Source organism: Dromaius novaehollandiae, unplaced genomic scaffold (genome assembly GCF_036370855.1).
Source record: "Dromaius novaehollandiae isolate bDroNov1 unplaced genomic scaffold, bDroNov1.hap1 HAP1_SCAFFOLD_27, whole genome shotgun sequence".
In the NCBI taxonomy this organism is placed as follows: domain Eukaryota; kingdom Metazoa; phylum Chordata; class Aves; order Casuariiformes; family Dromaiidae; genus Dromaius; species Dromaius novaehollandiae.
In genome coordinates this window covers 5,196,137-5,216,647 of record NW_026991415.1, presented here as the reverse complement: position 1 = coordinate 5,216,647, position 20,511 = coordinate 5,196,137, and the positions used below count along the sequence as shown (strand labels likewise).

Genomic DNA, 20,511 nt, shown 5'->3' with positions numbered 1-20,511 from the left:
CACGTGGGAACACAGCTATCCCAGGGTTTCTCAGGCAGCAGCAGCCTCTCTATGTGGTCAAATGAATCAAGCCCCAAAGGGAGAATCTAGTCATAAGCTGAAATCTTCTCCAAAAATAACTCAAGGTGATAACTGACAAAATTATATTCAACCTCTTGAAGGACTCCAGATGATGACTACTCGTCGTAACAATCCACCAACAACACCAGAGTGAAACTAGCAACTTTAGGACCCAGGGTAGCAGGGGAAGAGTGAGCGTAACACCAGGAAAGGGGTGGAAACTGAGAAGTATGTGTATAACAGTTTAAACTGTTATTATTGTAATTATTATATTTCTCTTTCTAGAATAGTTAGATCTGGCTGGTAATGATTCTTGGATTAGACTGCTAAGACATTCTAAGTGGCAAAACACACACGGACACAGACACACACACACACACATGCATGACTCTATCTTAGGGCCAGATGGTCACTTCAGGGGTCCCAGGGAGGGCTAGGCCATGTCCCTGTAGTGTGGGCCCAGCCACTCTGCTCTGTAGGGGGACTGGCCTTAGCCTCAGACCCTGTTGGTCTGCACCACTTGACTTAGAGGATAAAGACTGCTCTCTGCAGTGTGCAGCAGTGTTGGTTTTAGTAGTGTGAAGGTACCCACTTCATAAATGGAATACACTTTCCCCACAACTGTCCCAAAGTTTTTTTTTTTTCTTTGATGGAACAAACTGGTTCACTCTAAAAGAAAACCTGGGACTGAACCATTATGCATTTAGTGGGGACCAGATTCAGGGAGAAGCCAAGGGGCTAAACGTTTTGAGAAAGCAGTTGTGACATCACCTAAGCAAGTCTTTTGGTATCTCCCTCGTGGTACCAGAAGAAACTGTCATATTTCAAAAGTGACCCACCCATCAGTTCTGGACATCGACCTGAGGATGGAATACTTTTCCTTTGGAAGGGGCCTGTGTCTATTAATTACAGAGGGAAGCTCTGGGTGGGAGCCAGGTGCCCAGGCATAGACATCTGATTCTGTTCTAGACACCTCGAGGCATTGGAGACATCCCTAAAGGCTGTGAGAAATGACACAGAAGCTATGGGAATCCTGTGCCCTATGTACCAAGGTACCCCCTGTCCCCAGTAAGGAGACTGTTTCTTCTGTGGCCTCATCTCTTTGATGAGAGCAGCCTCCATGGCCACCAGCTACCTTCAAACGAGAGCTCTGTTCCCTCCTCCACTGTGTTGCTGAGTTTCTTCACACTGACCACTCTGTCTTATGCCTGCACTAGATGTACTGTCCCGAGAATACCCTCTGCTGGAAGCCATAAGAAGCCTTCTTCACCTGCATATCTCACACTGCCATAGTCAGTATCGCGTATGCTAGCTCCATTTTTGGCTATGTGGGACCTGAACACAGCAAATCCTTTCCACTAATCAAAGCCTGAAAAAAGGGTTCAGCAGAGGGTTACCCCCATGGTGAGCAGACAAGCTGCTTTGCTGTAACCTCTCAGCAACTTTGCAGGTTCCTCTAAGAGAGTACATTCAGCAGAAGAATAAGTTTAGGTGACATCCAGCAGACTAAGAAGACACAACCCTTTGAATGTTGGAACTTCTCCAGAAAATGGGAAGCTGGGACTGTCACCTCTGATTCACTGAGGCTACAGTGATGTTGCTGTAGGTGACCAGGCTTGAGCTTTTGCTCAATTATAGTCAGCAGTTTAATTTCAGCAAATCTTCCAGATGAACCCAGTACAGATATTCCCCAATGCCAGACTAGAGGCAGAGGGCAAGACAGGGTGTTTGGGATCTAGGACTAACCGGAGCCCCAAGTTAAAATGCCAGTGCAAACATGGGGTATTGCCCACTACTGGGCTTCCCATTTTACTCCCTGTATAAAAACCACGTGCTATGCTCTGAGACGAGGTCTGGGGGGACAACACAGTTTGTGGAGAACCTCTGTGCCACCACTTAAAACCCATCATCTCCTCCTCCCACCCTTGCATTTTTGAGGCATCCTATTTATGGAGTCATCTGCTCTTTTCCTTTATATGTCTAAAACCAAATGCAAAGGTGGAGGGCAAAACATCAACATTTATTGCCTGTATTTTCCCTGGGCTTTCTTCTGTTAGACGTGTTCTTTGGTTTGAAAAAGAAATTAGCTACTAAATAAATTAGGAGATTTGAGATAGAAATAGGGAGTTTCATCTACTTCACTGGAGGTGTCTGTGAGCAGCTGGAGCCCGTACTCATTTTCCCTTGGCTCCCTATATAGTCAGTGGAGATGAACAGAGAGCTCTAGAGGTTGGGTCCTCCCAGACTGTAACCAGCATGTGAAAGAAGTGTTACCAGTGTCTTCCAGACACTCTTCTCTCTCTGCCCTGGCAATATGGGAGTATGCTAACTTGCTCAAACTGAAGCGCCCAACTTCTGGACACCTAAAATATAACCCTGCTTCATGCTTTCTTTGTTCCAGATGCTTCCTGTTTCAAATAACCAAAAGGACAGCCTTTAGGTTTTTTGTATGAGATGCTTCCCCCCTCCCCTAAAGGGAAAGCCACTTCCAGTGACTGAAAGGAACCGTCATGAATTTCACTGTTTAGAGTATTAAAAAAGGCAAGCTATACTTGTTCCCTATTTCCTCCCCTTTTCTGGAGAAAGAAGATGTGGAAGAAAGCAGGGAATTACAAAAGAGATACTCGATATTGACTTGTTTCGAAATCAACAGCCTCCCAGATGTTCTGAATCAAAAAAGGCAAGTACTGAAAAGTAGAAGGAATACCTTTCAAAATGCATATATAAAGCGATGGTCTGGCATCTGCAGATAACAGTAAGCATTTTTGCTGGGACATTAGTTTGGCTTTTGAAACACAGATGTGATGGATGTTTGCAGTAAGTCAAAGTGAACTGGGAATTTCCAAGGCATGGCACGAAATAGTTCACAATCTCTTTAAAATATTGTGCTCTTGAGAAAGAATCCTTTGTGAGAGTTTGGAAAAGGTAGAAAGAAGACAGTAAAATCTCTGAGGACTGTAAATGTGAAACGGAGAAATCAGGGTGCAATGAATGGTTGAGAGGAATATTCTGTCTGTGTTACATAGGAAGCAAGCAAGGGAGCAAAGAAGGAAGGATACACCCTCCTGTGCAGGCTGTGGAATTCTCACACTTGTTTCTTCCTGCTCCTCTCTCAGCAGGATGTACTGAAATTGGGCATGGGACCAGGAAATGAAACTATAGTTGCTGAGTTCATCCTAGAGGGTTTCTCAGGGCTTGATCAAAGACTACAGCTGTTTCTCTCCCTGCTCCTTCTGCTCATATACCTGACAACTGTGATAGGGAACACAGCGATCATTTTCCTCGTGTGTGTGGATCACTGCCTGCAAACCCCCATGTACTTTTTCATCAGCAATCTGGCATTCCTGGAAATCTGGTTTACATCCTCCACAACTATCAAATTGTTGGTGATTCTGAGCTCTGGTAGGAGAACAATCTCATTAAGCAGCTGCTTTGCCCAGTCCTATTTCTATTTTGCCCTGGGTGGTACAGAGATGGGTCTCCTTGTTGTCATGTCCTTTGACCGCTACGTTGCCATCTGCCAACCTTTGCATTATGCTGCTGTCGTGAAGTGGCAGCTCTGCACCCACCTCGTTGTGGCTGCTTGGGTCATAGGCTTCACACTCGCGAGTTACCGCCTGGTCCTGCTCTCAAAGCTGATGTTCTGTGGCCCAAACAAGATCCACCATTTTTTCTGTGACAACTCTCCCTTGTTCCAACTGTCCTGCTCTGACACCAGCCTGCTTTGGAAAGCAGACTCTCTTTTCATATCATTTGCACTGCTGGGTTCCTTATGTTTAATCCTGGTGTCCTACATGTGCATCTTCCATTGTATTCTGCACATGCCATCAGCATCTGGGAGGAAGAAAGCTTTTGCTACATGTTCTTCCCATCTCATCACCTTAGCCATCGCATATGGAAGCTGCATTGTTCTCTACGCACAGCCCTCAGAAGATGTTTCCTTGGAGACCAACAGAACTGTAGCTTTGCTGAACACTGTCCTGTACCCATTCTTAAATCCCTTCATCTACAGTCTCAGAAACAAGACTGTGAAACTGGCCTTGAAGGAAGCCATTGGCCGTGCAAAGGTTCGACTTTTCCCCCAGTCATGATGTTTCTCGAGATAGCAATTTTAATTATGTATCATATAAAATATCTCACACACACATATATGTAGCTACTAAATACAGGTGCCTCAGGAGATTTATTTTCACATTGGATTGTAGTAGTGAAAGGAAGAAATGTGAATTGTGTGTCTTGGTTAGAGGGGGTTATTATAAACAAAATCTGAAAAGTATTAATAAAATGCTGGAAATGTACTTCTTAGGACTGGGGCATAGTCTGCCAGTGGGTGCTGACACAAGGAGGCTTTCATAAGTCACCTCAGGAAATTTAGCTGAAAACTCTGGGGACAATGTCCCAGGACTGTTGAGAAAAGCTCAAAACGTCTCTCCCTGAATAACAGAAGATGCTAAGCACAAAAATTCAGCTCCAGCCTGGGTCCTTCTGTGTCGCATTTAAATGCGACAATATCCCGTCCGTCTGAGACGGCACGGAGGCTCCTCCTGCCTCCGGGCCAATGAGCACTGACACCAATATGAGGATGCTACAAATGACGTTTATTGTACGTATGCATTCGCTTATATACCTACAAGCATACTGCTATCTCTGCGTCATATCCTTCCTCTTTCCGTGCCATCGCAAGATCTTCCGATCGCTGTTCCCTACACTTCTGCACTGCAGTGAAGGATGTGGTGGCCCTGGTCTTCCCATCTGGGCCCACAGCTCCACCAGCAATGTGGGTAGGTTAGGGTATGCAGGCAGACAACTAGGCTCTGGCTTGAGGTTGAGCTAACTGACTAAACTGCTTACTACGCACGTACTTGACTACATACATAGTAAAACTGGGACCAGTGAGGAAAAAAATACTTAGAGATGGACTGTTTATTGCAAAGGGGATAAAGCTGGTGAAAGGGAGGGATCAGCTGGATCATGGAAGAAAAAGCATGGGAAAATGGAGGGAGAGGGAATAAAAGGGGCCAGTTTTGTGTAAGCAAGCTGCTGGCAAGCACACTTGCCTGGCCAAGCTGCGTGCCTGGTCACTGCGGTCTGCCTTAGCATCGTATTAAATCCTATTCCTAGCTACTTTCTGGGTGAACATTCTCTGTTCTGTGTGAGTACATGTGTGGAAGGCTTGCAGCCCTCAAAGCAGCCAGCTGCCAGAGACACCCGTGCAAGGGTGCATGTGAGGTCTCCTGCAAGCTTGGAGTCTCATTAGCCGGTGAGCAAAAACAGGACCAGGCCATTTGCATGGTTCATGTTTATGAGTGCTGCTCGTGTCTCTGTGGTGCCTGTAAAGGTACTGTGCCCTGGCTGAACTGATGTTTTGGTGGCCCACCATGTCCGTACAGAGTGTGTGTGTGCCTGTTGGAAGCACATGTGCAGCCTCACTGCTGGCAGGACCAGGGAGCAGAGAACCGCAGCAGTCTCCCATCCAGTGGACCAGGGAGGAGGAATCCCCCAGATCCAAAAGTCCACCAGGTTCAGCGTCCTTTAACAGTGCAGGCCTTGGAGGTGCTGCAGCTACTTGACCTTGCTGTCAAGGTCCCTCTTCTCCATTACTTTGTGATCCCCAAAGGGGACAGAGATGACTATAGGCTTAGGCTTTGGGGTTGCAGCATGAAGGACCAGCTTTGGCACACATCTTTCTATTTCCCCACTATTAATCGAAGCAATACGAACACAGAGATTTTACAAGTGTTTGGGTCAGTGATCCCCTAGAGTCAAAGGGAGATTTTTTTTTGTTGCTGGTCAGACTTATCATCTGCCAACCTTTATTGTAAAAGTGGCTGCGTTTGGACAGGTAGTGCCATATGAACTACCCTCCATTTTAAAACCATCTATAGAAAGTAGCACTACTTGGTTAATCTAAATAGCAGGGGCAATGATCACTGTTTTGCTGCCAGTCCATGAGCAGGACAGTCATGGTGAGCAAAACTTCATTGTCTGAGGATCTGCTGCACTTTACTATACCCATCTTCATCATATCCATGGGTAAAAAAAAGAAAAAACTGGGGGATTTTAAAACTAAATACCTATTGCAAATATCTCAAGACCTGTTTTCTCCTTTTACACAACGGATATTACTCTCGTATTGGGAATGACAAGAAGGTATTTGGGTCGAGAAATTCTTTGGAGCTCTGTCAGACATTGCACAAACATCTCCATAGCTACATTATTGCCATTTCCGCCTGCTGCAAAACTGTGCAGATAGCATAGGCACAAGAATAAGGTGTCCTAACTGCAAGCTTATATGTAGGTCTGGGCCAGCACAAGGCCATGGCTATTAGACTTTAAATGGTTTGTCTATGATTTTGTGAGAGAGCTGCACAGTCTACATGGAAAAGCATCTCAAGTGTAAAAGCTGGGAATGCAGTTTGTGTCATGAAAAGGTCTTGAATGTCGGCCATCATCAGCGTTTCATGCCTGTGGTCAAACTCCCAGAAACAGGGAAGGGCTGTATTTTCTATGATATGTAACAAATACAGGAAACTGGAACAAATGTCCAAAATCACATTTCTTCCCTGGAGTTAGCACTGGAAGTAGTGTGGGATGAAGAAGGAGTAGAAAGGAAACCTCAGTGAGAATGGGACATAAAAAGGGTTATGAGTCTCATGGACTTTCTGTGGCTGATTATGAACACAAAGTTTCAAGGTTAAACCTCCCTAGCAGATAATGCCAAAGGCTGTGCTGGCCCCTTTGTTGTTAGTCTGCTTCTGAATAAATAAGTAAATGAATAAATAAGGACCTAACACTAATCAGCCAGGGTGTCATATGCATAGAAATCCCCAGCCTGAGTACGCTTCATAGACTTCTTAAACTATTCACCCATGCAACCAAGAAGCCTTCTCTAAGCATTGGGATTTGAGAGTTGCAAAGGCTACTTTCTCCATTTTGTTAAACACTACTGAAAATCCAAGTTATGTAGGCCCTCCTCCATAAGCTGTGTATCATGGAGTAGACAGCAGGTTGCCCAAGGGGAAAAGAGCAATTGCTGGCATGACAGCAAGTGAATGAGGGGAAGATCTCTGACGTGTGAAAAGACTGCGCTACTACAGGCAACAAGATGTGCAAATCTGGAGGGAAGCTTGCTGGTGGGCAAATAGGGACTAAAATGTAGCTACAAGTTTGGCCGCGTATGTTTCAGTGAGGAAGAAAGAGAGGTCACTGCTATCTGGTTGTGAAGGCTTGGAGTCTGGAGGGCTTAGCAAGGTCTCAGAGCACTTCCTCTGCCATGTTGTCCAGTTCTGAGGCAATGATTCTCCACGTACACAGGTCTGTAGCCAGTCTCCAGCAAGCTCCTTCAAAACACAACTCTGCTTATGGCCTTAGAGAGAGCCACACACCTGCTTTTTATACATTGCTGCACTGATGGCTGTGATGGAAACTGTGCCAAAAGCTTTGCCCAGACCAAGTGCACAACATTTTGAGTAACAGCATCGCTGTCCGCACTGAACCACTTCTTGTCATGGGGAGCTGGTGCACATGCTCGAGGGAGCTCTTTCAGCACAGTGCTCACAGCCTTCATGCAGATGAAGAGAAATTCTGCAGAGAAAGATGTATTGGAGGGTGTGTGTGGGGAAACGGAGATAGAAGTCCAGGACTTACATCTTCTGCGAAGCCATGGGGGATTTGTAGCTCACTGCAGTGCTAGTTATTTTGGTCTCCTGTAGAAGTCTTTGGCAGTTGTCTCCATCTGCAGGGGGATATATGTGACTGAAGATAATGTTTCTCCCAGTGACCCTTCATCCTGGTGATAGATATATTCTCTCCTGACCATGGCACTCAAACTCTCTGCTGATGATTGCCCTTTTGGCATCTGTATATGCCAAGGTTTCAAAGCTGTACTCTTGCAGGATGCCAGATAAGCTGGAGTGAATAATTCTGGTGGCCAGCACAGTCGTCTCAGGAGGGATTAACTTGTTCTGTTAGAGGCTGTAGGTGTTGATTTTGGGGTGCTGAGAACTCACTTCACATTGAAACAGCTCAACGTGCAGTCATTTCAGAATTCCTTGCTTCAGTGACCCAGCCACAGAAGTCTTGGGATGCTGGGAACAGCATGCTTATTATTCCATTGCCTTCTTCTTTTAAAACTGTGTTAGGAAAAACAATGCTCAGGGGCTGTGAAAGCCTCAGCACTGTTTTGCAGGTTGGCCAAGGCTTGTCATGTTCCTTGTATGTTAGGGTTTGCAGGTGCAAGGCCATGAGAACAACAGAAAAAAACATGAGAAGAAAAAAATGCTGCCATGGAGTGTCTGGAAAACCCTGTCTCAGTGGCTTCAGTGAAAGGGTGCAGAGTTACAAACAGCAGGCCCCCAGCATCACCATGACTGCCCACTGCGCTGCAAAGAAAGCTGAATTTATCTCAACACAATGGGGACTGGAGGGTGGTCCTGGTTTTAGATAATTGTCTATATCAGTTGAGTAGATCAACTGGCTATATGTGACCACAAGACAGGAAAGGGAGGGTTGGATACCAGTGCAGAGAGACACTCAAGGTTCATGAGGGGTTAAACAGAGGGGCTTTAATGAAGGATTTACACTCCAAACTGTGCAGGGAGACCCAAGAACCACACGGAGGGATCATTGATTGGAGGCTGCTGGATGCCCAGGTTGGACGCCCAGGCGGGACTCACTCCGTGTATCCTAAGGGCCCCTTTTAGTTACTAGAACTATTTCCTTATATTGACTGTGCTAGGCTGGAGTAGCTACTGGCTGCGAAGCAGCAAGACATTGTTGATAAAACAGAGAATGCATGTCCAACCTTGATGGGTTTCGGTCAATGTGTAGAGAGCACACGCTGGGGCTGCAATCATGTGCTCTGCCAGTCCCCTGACTCCTCACCAGGTCTTCTACAGGTGTTCTTGCTACATTCCACCCCATGACTGACAGAGATGTAGTACTGGTGCCACCAGTGTGCAGACACGGTTCGGACATGCCTTTCAGGCATTGGCTTAACAGTTAAAGTATACAAGCACCTAAATGATTGTAAATATATAGTAAATTATAATATATATGCATGCAAAACCAATCCACCCAGAAGACCAGGAGTATATTGTGTTTTTCCCATAGTCCTAAATTCAACAGCCATGATGACAGTGAATGCCAGGGGTTGTCCCACGCTAATTCTTTGGATTTTACATCATGTCGTACTTGAAGTAGGCTGATTATCTTGTGGACATCAGGTTTGATGTGCTTACTGCAGTTTCTTCAGTGCCACAGCTACTGTCAGCATACAGGGCTGGGATGGAGAGCAGCAACATTGTGCCTCTGCTCGGCATATTCATCAGGTCATGGTTCTCTGTGTGAGAGCCTCCTAGGCAGACTATAGACTAGGACACTCTCCCCTTTGATTAGTACCAGGTGGGTATCCCCTGCTCTTCAGCAATAATTTCCCCTTCCAACTGTTTGGGTTTAGTCACATCATGCACCCCACACAGCACGCCCTGTAGACTCAAAACCGCCCAGTTGCTGGGTGGGCCTCAGGGAATCTACTTCCCAGATAGTGGGGACACCTATCCGGTCACATATCAGCTGGGCTATTTGGTCTCTGTGTGCACATCACAGGGGTTGGGATCTGGTGTAATGGATCACAACTTTCACCTCCTCAAGATAGTTCGAGTCAATGAGTCCTGCAATGATGTCTACTCCCCAGAGAGCTGAACTAGTACAGGGCACCATGCAACCATAATACCCTTGAGGTATGGCAATGGCCAGCCCCATACTCACAAGATGATGGCTGTCTGGTTCTAGGGTTGTTTCTTTGTGTGGCCATCACAGATCCAACCCTGCACTCCCGGGCCTGGTTCACATGGGGAAGCAGGCTTGGCAGTGCAGTCATTGCACTCTAAGCACACGTGGCCACTCGATGGAGTCCCCTTTGAAATGAGCATATGGGGTAGAGCCATGCAGAGGGCAGTCACTGAGGCAGGCATTGCCTGACAAATGTCTTTACTCCAAGCTGTGAGGGTACCAGTAGGAGATAAATCACACAGCTGCTCTTTGAGCAGCCCATTCATGTGTTCTGTCAATCCCACCCCTTGCGGATGGTAAGCTGTGATAAATCCAGGTTATTCTTCTCTCTCCAGCCCAATTTCAAATGCCACTCCCTGTAAAATGAGAGCCCTGATCACTTTGGATTTCCACCAAGGAACTATAAAACTCAGTCAAGTCTTCTAATGCCTTAATGCTGTGAGCCTGGGTAGCTGTGGCACAAGAGTGGATGTACAATAAACTGGAGCAGGAATCTACAGTGGTCAGGACATATTTGTGCCACTGGCTCTCCAGTAGGGGACACCAATTTGCCACACCTCCCCAGGCTTTTGTCCTCTGCAAATATACAGCTTTTCGGTCTGCAACCACCATGGAGCTAAGTGGGTACAACAGGGGCAACGCTGTCTTGTCCCTTTTTATGCCATGATGGTGGTGTGAAGACCTCGAACACTAGTCCATTGGGTGGTCCTATCTCCACCCAGATGGCCACTTTTGTGGTGAATCCAATCTGTTAACTCTGCAGCAATAATCACACTAACAGCCGCCATAACATCTACCTTGGCATCTCTGGAATTACTAGCTGCATGGGTGTCTGCATGTCTTGTGACAAGTCAATATTGGGTGCTGGTGATGGCAAAGGACTTGAGGAGGTGGGGACAGATCCTGTGGGCCAACAACTGTTGCACAGCTGGTGTCAGCAACAGGACTTTGGTTTTTATGACCATGGGGCCCTCTTTGCTCAGAAGAGATAGGGTCAGCCTGAACAAGCAGGGCAGAAGCATCTTTGCTGACAGCCTGGCAAACCTGGTAAGGAGATGGTTCCACTGGGAACGACCAGAGGGAGAGGATGACCAACAGTCAGTAAAGCCACAGCAATAGGCATGCTGGCCAGTGCGTCCAGGGGAGAGCTCTGGGAGCCAGGACACATCCTAGGAACCCACTGCCTCCACCAGCAGAAAAGACACAAAATGCAGTCCATCCTTCTCCTTGAGAGAGAAGCCAGAGGAGCCCTCTCCAGACCCAGATGATCTGAGAGCAGGACTGCTGGTGGCCAGAGGTCATGAAATTCAGCAGAAATGACCAGCTCCAGCCTTGGGTGAGACAGAAAAGCAGGTTTCCTTGTTCTATTAGGAAACTGCTTTGAAGCAGTCCCTCAGGTCATCACCCCTGCTAGAGCAAAGAAAAGCACGTTGGTGCCCATTGGCTTCCAAGGCAGTTGTGCCTGTGCTGCCCCGCCTCATGTGCTCACCTGGTTGCCCAATTGTGATGTCACAGTCTCTGATGTCACAGTTACTGGTGACCATGGAGGAGATGGTCAGGCTCCAACAGTCTCAGCTGTCTGCAATCCCCCACCTTTTGAGTCAGGCTTGCCCTTTGGGGCTTCCCCGCCTGCAAGGGGTATTTGGGGGAAACCCCACCTGACCTGAGATTGAACCTGTTACATGGAGATGTTCCCCGATGGAGGGGAAGAGGCCAGCCCTGCATGGCCTCTCTTCTGCACCAGAGCCCGGCAGATCCTGCAGCATGGCTGTCTGCGGACCCCCATGGGGGGCTCAGCCGGGACTGGGCAGGGGCTGGGTGCTCAGACCTCCCACACTCTGGAGGATCATTTAGGAGTCATTTAATAATACCCCAGCCCTTTCCATGTCTGAGGTCTGTGATGCCAGCTCCAGCTGAGCTCTGGCTTTCCTCACTCCATCCCTGCATGCACAGACAAGGTGTCAATGCTCCCCCCAGGCAGCCCGTGCTCCTTCCACCCTCTCTGCACATCCATCCCGGCACCCTGAGCACTGGTGCTGCTGCCAGGGCAGAGGTGGAGGATCCCCCAGAGCAGCTCCTCAGGGAGCTCCCCAGGGAAAAGCTGTGCCCAGCCCCAGCCTCAGCCGCTGCCCCAGCGTGGCAGAGGGGAGCTGCCCTCTCCTGACCCACCCTGGCAGTGCCAGCCCCACCTCAGCCTGCTCCTGAAAGGCTCCAGTGCAGCCCTGGAGGGAGCTGGAGCTGCCTTGGGCCTGCAGCAGTCTGGCAGCAGAAGGGTTTGACATGAGCACAGCAGCAGCAGTGCCGGGAGCAGGGGAGGAGCAGGGAAATTGGGGTGAAGACCCCTGCCCTCAGCTGCACGGCCAGGGCACTGGATGGGTGGTGCCTTTGTGGCCAGCCAGGCTCCATTTTCAGGGTGGATGCCTGCTCGAGGTTAGGAGCACTGGGATACTCATGGGCTTCAGTGCAGCCATGACCATGGTGAGGGTAAGTGGGCAAACCTAGGCACAAAAAATAGCAAAGGTTGGGGCTGGTGAAGGCCCTCCCTCTCCTCCTTGTGGAATAGTCCCCAGGCAATGCTGGACTCCAGTTTGGCCGACTGAAGGGGAGCACAGGGAGGGTGGAAGAGGCAGATGGAGCCTCTTGGGGTGTGTGAGGGAGTTTTCCAAAGCTCTGGGCTGAGCCAGGGACCTTTGGATCTTCCCCCGAGGCTCTCCCAGCCAGGCTCATTCTGCTCTGCCCCAGGTGCTCTTGTCCACCATGCCACCATGCCGGAGCGGAGACTGAGAATTCACAGAATCACAGAGGAGTTTTGCTGGGAAGGGACCTCCGGAGGTCTCCAGTCCAACCTCCCACGCAAAGCAGGGCTGGTTGGAGCCCTGCAGTCCCATCTGGCCATCACTGGACTGTGGCTGACCTCGGGGACCCTCCCCAGTCCTGCTCTGCTCCTCGTCCAGGCTCTGCAAGATGACACCTCTCATCAGTGGGTCCCTGCCTCACCAGCACCCTCAGCCCTCGGCTCTGCTTCCCACATGGAGCTGCCCTGCTGTGGGGCCATGGGCCATGCTGGTTGGGGCAGGAAGCAGACCCAGCTGGACAGGGATCACCACCACTGATACTGCTGGCACCTCTCTGTGCTCATGGATGGTGCTCAGAGGGACTCCAGGGCACTTGCAACGGCATATGCGTTTGGGGGGGGGCACCAGCTCCAGCCTGTGGTGTTTCACTGAGGGTGCAGGAATCACCCTCCAGTGCCCCTTCCCTGGGCCTCCTGGGTCCCCACTGCCTCTCCTGGGATTGCAGAGCCCTCGTTTCCCCCTGCATACCTGGATTTAATGCTTTCCCTTCTGGTTACTGCAACATCGACCATCCCTCATTTTGTGAGGCTCCACTCACTGCCCACCCCCACGCACACACTGTCCCTGGAGATCCCCTGGGCTCTCACGGGGCTCAGATTCCCCTACAGAAGGATGGGCATCTCTCATCAGCACTGTCACCTGTGGGACAGCCCCAGGCAGGCAATTCAGAGACCATTCCCCATCTCCACTGGCACTGGTCACCGAGGAATGAGTTCTGAGTGCAGCTCTCAGTCCCTAACAGATCATCCAAGAACTCTGAGCTCGTCCCCTAGAACCCATGGAGTTCACAAGAACACCAACCCCTTAGTGGTGCAATCCCTTGGGTGTATTTTTGACTCCATCTTCTGAAGAAAGGCCAGATTCCAGGCGAGTCACAGGGGAGATCCACTTTTATTATGGAAATGTTATTCTGGAGGTCAGGACTGACATAAGGGTGCCCAGTGCCTGCTCCTGCCTGTACTTCCAGGACACATGCACATGGAAACACAACCCAACCACCACCAGGTCATGAGAAGTCCTGGGTCATATCCACAGCACAGAGCACAGAAGGCCAGCATGGAAATGAGAGAACAACTCTAAAAAGAGAAAGTCCTGCTGCTGTGTGAGGACATGTCTCCAGGAAAGCTGCAGTCCCCCCAGGAAGGCTGCAGTGAGGAAATGCCTGCTGCAGCAGTGGGGGGGATGATACTGCCAAGCACGGGGTCTGTCCCCACAAGCTGCTGCCTGACTTCCCTCCCCTCCACTCCCCCTCCACTTGTGGTGCTGGAGCACTGGAGAGGGAAGGGACGAGCGCACAGTGACACTTGGCTGCCACCCTTGCAGGAGAGCGGTGTGAGATCACACCCTGACTGTGTCCAGGGGAGCTGAGCTCTCCTAATGGACATGGGACCCATGGTCTCCTCCCGCCTGTACTCATCTGAGCCTGACTCTGTGCCTCTGACCTCCCTTGGTGTCAGTGCTGAAAGAGACAATGCAAATAGAAACTCTCCCCATTGCCTCGGGGGCATCCGAGGGAGCTCAGACTAGCAGGTGCTGAGGTTCCGTCTTCTCTGCTGATGAAGGGGGAACCCTGGCTTCCTGCTTCAACATGGCCTCTGGGTCAAATACAAGAGAGGGCTTACTGAGAAGTAAGATGAACCTAAACATTTCATTTTCACATGAATATAACAGAGAAAAGTAAGCAAGAAAGAAATGAAAAATATGTATCCTTGAGGCTGAATACCCTGGGAAAGATGAGCAGATGCACATGGGACAGTTATTGGCATTGACATCATTCCCATTGAATCATTTTCCTCAGGACATCCTTGAGCTCCTTGTTCCTCATGCTGTAGATGAGGGGGTTCACTGCTGGAGGCACCACCGAGTACAGAACAGCCACCACCAGATCCAGAGCTGGGGAGGAGAGGGAGGGGGGCTTCAGGTAGGCAAACGTGCCAGTGCTGACAAACAGGGAGACCACGGCCAGGTGCGGGAGGCACATGGAAAAGGCTTTGTGCCGGCCCTGCCCGGAGGGGATCCTCAGCACAACTGTGAAGATCTGCACATAGGACAGCACAATGAAAATGAAACACCCAAAGACTAAACAGGCAATAACCACAATAAGTCCAAGTTCCCTGAGGTAGGTGTCTGAGCAGGAGAGCTTGAGGATCTGGGGAACTTCACAGAAGAATTGCTCTACTGCATTGCCTTGGCACAGTGGTATTGAAAATGTGTTAGCAGTGTGCAGGAGAGCGTTGACAAAACTACTGGCCCAGGCGGATGCTGCCATTTTGACACAAGCTCTGCTGCCCATGAGGGTCCCGTAGTGCAGGGGTCTGCAGATGGCAACGTAGCGGTCATAGGCCATGACTGTGAGGAGAGAACACTCAGCTCCAAGTGAAAAGACAAACAGGAAGAGCTGGGCAGCACATCCTGAGTAGGAAATGGCCCTGGTGTCCCACAGGGAATTGGCCATGGATTTGGGCACAGTGGTGGAGATGGAGCCAAGGTCGAGGATGGAGAGATTGAGGAGGAAGAAGTACATGGGGGTGTGGAGGTGGTGGTTGCAGGCTACGGCTGTGATGACAAGTCCGTTGCCCAGGAAGGCAGCCAGGTAGATGCCCAGGAAGAGTGAGAAGTGCAAGAGCTGCAGCTCCCGTGTGTCTGCAAATGCCTGGAGGAGGAACTCGTTGAAGGAGCTGCTGTTCAACATTTGCTCCCCCTGGCCATGGGGGACTGTCCAAGGAGGAAAAGACATTGACAAGTTAGGAGAGACTTTTAAAGGAAAATAAATAAATAATGTTTTTCCTCTCTTATTAAAAATCCCATATTTCTTCTCTCTTTATTGGGAGGCCCTTTGCCCAGTTCTCTTGCTTGAGCTCTGGTTTGTGTCAGCAGAGTGTATCATGAGGAGCAGGGACCTCTGCCCATAGGTTCCGGAGGAGTCTGTCCTGCTGTACAGCAGGGGGTACATGGGAATGGGGGTGACTAGCTCTGAGACTCATAATTTCTGTCAAATGAAATTCACTCATCTTGTGGAAGAGCTTTTCAGCATCTTCTCTCCCAATTCTAAAGGACAAGGGTTGCAGAAGTGATTTTCAGGGATTTTTTAAATATTGTTTATTTTCTTTGAGAGGCCCTTGTCTCCCCTGGGGAGTGCTCTTTAAAAGTAGAAATCCTTGGCATTTCTACTGTGAGTCCTGAGAGGAAAGCATCCACTGTCACTTGGAGTGGGGACATCTCGACTATCTAGCAGTCTCCTTCCTACCTGTCCTGTGCTTGCATCTCTTTGAGCTGGAGCATGCTGTTCCCCCAAAAGAAACCAGCCCCTACTGAGAGCAGACAAATACAGTTTCATAGTGCACATCTCCAACCTTCTCACCCTTTCTCCAGGCACCTGAGGGAGGTCTCCACACTCCCCTTCTAGCCAAGGACACACAGGGCTCTTTTCAGATGCCCATGTACAGCCTCCCACCACCATCTCCATGCTCTCAGCATCTCTGCAGCTTCATAGAGATGCTATGAGATCACAGAGATGCTATGAGACAGCTGTGTCTTTCTAGAGTGCAGCTTACAGCCTGGCAAGACCCAACAGGGAAACAGTCAAGACTGTTAGGATTGAAGATGGGGTCTCCTCAAAGGAGAGTCAGCTAATTTCCCGACTCCACAGACTGTGTTTCCTTTATCTGCACAAGTTTGAAGGGGGCTGGGGCAACCTCATTGCCATGCAGACTCCTCTGCTCTAAAACTCGCAGTGCTGGTGTCTGAACTGCAGCTGAAACCTCCCAACCCCAGGCAGATCGAGAGAAGAACAGGAGCAGCATGGACAGGAGGGAAAAAAAAGGAGCAACATCATGATGCTGGTGCTGAAGGAGGCAAGGAGACAGAGAGACAGAGGGGCACTTGGGAAAGCCTTCACCTTACCCAGCTGGGCATGCCACCTCGCAGACAGTGACATTTGCAGAGCAGTCGCTCTCAGCCCCTTTGTTGGGCAGCACAAAACAGGCCCGTGGCAGCTGTTAGGCCCCTCTCCTCTGCCAGAGGTCTGGCTGCAGAGGAGGCAGCTCATGCCCTGGACGTCACGACTGTCAGGGCAGAGGCTCTGCTGGGTGGGAGAGAAGACATGGGGGATTGCTCAGAGGAAGGTGTCTGCATCGGAGGGATTGACCATGACTTGCCCAAACCCATCCTCCCATGATGATTTTGTTCACCGTTCCCTCTCATTCCCTGCCCATCTCTGCTGCCTGGCACTGTCCCTGCTGCCTGGAGCTTTCTCTGTCCCAACATCTTTTCCCTGTCGGTGCTCATAGACCCTGTCCCACTCTCTGTGTGCTCAGTTCTGCCCTACAGAAACCTTCCAGGACTGAAACCTGGGCAGGGAAATCCCTGTGCTTGCAGGTGCTAAACACATAGACCCTGATAAATCCATAAAGGTAGTGCCGGTGCTGCTGTAGGCTGAGGTGGGGTTGAAGGGGTTTGCTGAGCTTTCTCACAGACCTCCTCATCTCCGAGAGTGAAGGTTAGTGAGTCCCAGTTCCTTGCCAAAAGAGCAAAATCTTTTTTCTCCCTGCCAAAATAAGGAAACTGAAAGCCCTGGAAGGAAAGCTCCTTCCCTTTCATGTAGCCTTTTTCTCACCTTCCTCTGCAGTGCAGGGGCACTGCTCTGAATCACAGCTCTGGGCAGACCTAGGTGCACGCCCCGGCTTCAGAGCCCTGCAGCCATCCCTGGGAGAGGGTAGCAGCATGTCCTGTCCCCATGACGGTGTGGCAGAGAATCCCTGCTGTAAAACATCTCCCCCTCCTCCAAATGGGAGATGCCAGGAGAACGATCCTTATAAAACCTATCAGTCTTGGGATGGAATAGGTTTAAAAGAGCCATCCAGGAACCTCAGTAGCATTGCCCTGCAGCCAGAGACTTACTGTGCAGAGAGCTGTGAAGATTTCTCCCACAAGGAGCTCTCCTCTGTCCTCCCACTCCACACTGCCTTGCACTTCTCCCTGTCTTCTCTCCGCTCATGTCAGCAGCAGCAGGCAGTGCCCGCAGCCCTGCTGCTCTGTGCAGAGGAGCTGCTGCTGCACACAGCTGTGTCTGGGCAGTGCTGCCAGGTTGCCATGAGCTCCCTCCATCCCAGGAGCCTGGCCCCACTCAGGAGCAGAGGCCCAGCTGGAGGCCTGAATATCTCTGTCCCTTGTGCTCCCTTCTCCTGGGAAATGTTCACTGAAGTAGACCAAAATAATCACCTAATGCCCTTCTCTAAAGAGTGGAGTGAGACTGATTCCAACATTGCAGTTTATTTCATCAGACGGTGACTCTGGAAGCCCTGAATTCCCATCTCTTAGCTAGGCAGGACACCTAGGCGGGGACAAGAAGGCAGTTCATTGACACATGTTTCAGGTGTTGATTTATTTGAGTCAATCTGGACATCACACGCTGGTATAGAAGCCCCTGGGATGCAGTGGGATTCAGATCCCTCCTGTGAACTGCACAGACATGCAGGAGGTGGGATTCCCCTTGCCAAAACTGAAATGAGCACAACATAGAGGTCTGCATGGAAGCTCCTTGTCTAAGCTTCCGTTATAATCACTGGAGATGGAGGGTGGGAGTCATTTGCTCATACACAAACACCTGGGGACAGCTGAAGAGACAGTAGTGGTCCCAGGCATGTGCCAGTGTCTGCTTGCTCTGATGGAGCAACTGGGAGACCTGCATCCTCCTAGAGCATCAGGTGGGGGCCAGGTGGGGAATTGCCTTGGCCATCTGAAATGACACTAGATGCCATCTATTACTACTAAAGCTCCACTCACTATGAAGCTGAGACATATGAAGACTCCAATGTTACAAACAGCTATTGTGCTTCAGTGCAGACACTTCATTTAATGACAGAGAAATAGGCCATAGGCAGGGCCATGTCCCATGCTTGGGGTGTCCAGCACAACCACATGTCTCTATCAGATACAGCATGGGGCCTAAAGGAAAACCATGCCCTTTTGGAGTGGTTGCTGGGCAAGTGCCCCAGGACATCTTGGGTTTCTTACCCATGCCCAAAGAAATGAATCTCCAACACTGCCTTTAGGGAAGGTCTGTACTGTCTGCATCTAAGTGTGTTGCATAGAAGGGAGGTACATCACACCAAGATCTCCACTCTAGTCTCTGCACTCTCAACCCTTCTAGCTGTCCTCCTCCTGAACGTCTCCTCACTCCGCCAGATGATTTGAACAGGGACCAGGCAAATGGTGACCTCAGGGTGCATGGATCAGAGATTGCCCAGGCCCAGGGACTTCCTCAGTTGCACCTTGACCTTCCTGGAGACTGGTTCAATAAGTCTGTCAGAGGCCAAGCACGCAGACTCAGCTCAGGCAGCAAACCCCTATCCTGGCATTCCTGCATGGCCCAGCTCTGTTTCTCCCTGGCCTTGGGCACTGCAGGGTTTGCTGCCTTAGTGGGAACCTCCTTTCACCATTACATTGCCACCTGCTATCCATGCCAGCATGTCACCACTTGCAATCAAAGCCTCTGCATAGATGAGGTCCCTGGAAACATGTTTTCCTATGACAAATCTTCGGTGGGCACCACAGCTGAGGTGCTGAAGCCAACATATATGCAAAGATATGCAGCCTGGGGTGTGGGCAGGAGCAAATGGAGATGCACAAGCTGTCACAGGAGTGCCACATGGTTGGAATAGCTGAGATGTGGTGGGATCATTCGCATGACTGGTGTCCTTCAATGGCAGGGTGCAAGTTCTTCAGGAGAGACCACCAGGGGAGATGAGGAGGGTCAGCTTGGATGTATGGAGCTCTTCCATGGGATGGACAAAGAGAGGCAGCTCTGAAGGGCAGAGGAGCTCAGGAAAGCCAGCAGGTCATTAAGCACCCATTGGGCATGAGAATCCTCCATATGAACAGCTTGTAAAATTAGTAGACATCTCTGGACCCCAGCTTGGCTAAACAGGGAGCTCACACCTGAGATCCAGGGCAGTAAGGCAGCCTATGGAAAGGGGAAGAAGGCAGAGGCTGCAAAGGAGGAATTCAGAAATATTGTCCAGCAAAGCAGGGATGGTGTTAAGGAAGCCAAAGCTCCCCTGGGACAGAGACACTTGCAGGGGATGTGAAGGACAGGAAGAAGAGCTGCTACTGCTTCAGTGACAGTAAAAGAATAAACAGGGAGATGTGGGCTCACTGCTGAAAGGGACAGGGATTCTAGTAAAAGCAGATGTAGCTAGGTCTGGGGAAGTCAAGTCCTTCTAGCTTCAGCCTTCACCCACAGGGTCTCCTGAGCTGTTGGGCCTTGAGTCAAGAGTCTTGAGGAGAAAACCAACCCGCAGAGCCAAAGTCTCTAGAACTCAACCCATACAAGTCTATGGGACTGGATGTCTGGCATCCATGCACATAGAGAAAGCTGGCTGCTATGACAGCAAAGCTGCTCTCTGTCATCTTGGAAAGGTTGTGAAGATCAGGGGAGGTCCCAATGAGCAGAAAAAGGAAGCCAGGTAAAGGTGGGTTATGCAGGGGTATACCCCACATCCTGTCCTGTCTGAAAGGCTCATCAGCAGGGCAGAACACCACATGCATCAGGACAGGCAGAGACCTGACCAGCAGAGGAGTGAACCAAGGAGAAGGGCATGCATGTTACGAGCAATGCCATATGAGCCAGTGATGTGTGCTCACCACAAATGAAGGCAGCTGCATATAGGACTGCATTAGGAAGAGCATGGCCACCCAGGCAACAGCAGTTCTTATCCCCCTCGACTCAGCACTGCTGTGGCCACGTCTGGAACAGTGTGTCCCAGTGTGGGCTGCCCAGTGCTGGAGGAATGGGGAGCAACTG

The 20,511-nt window shown here is 50.0% G+C and overlaps 1 protein-coding gene across 1 annotated transcript; it reads right to left on the bottom strand.

The window, feature by feature from the left end:
* Positions 1-14,478: 14,478 nt before the first annotated feature.
* Positions 14,479-15,399, bottom strand: LOC135326347 (olfactory receptor 14C36-like). Its single transcript, XM_064504228.1, has one exon. The coding sequence runs from the start codon at positions 15,397-15,399 to the stop codon at positions 14,479-14,481; it is 921 nt and encodes a 306-aa protein (XP_064360298.1).
* Between the last annotated feature and the right edge of the window lie 5,112 nt (positions 15,400-20,511).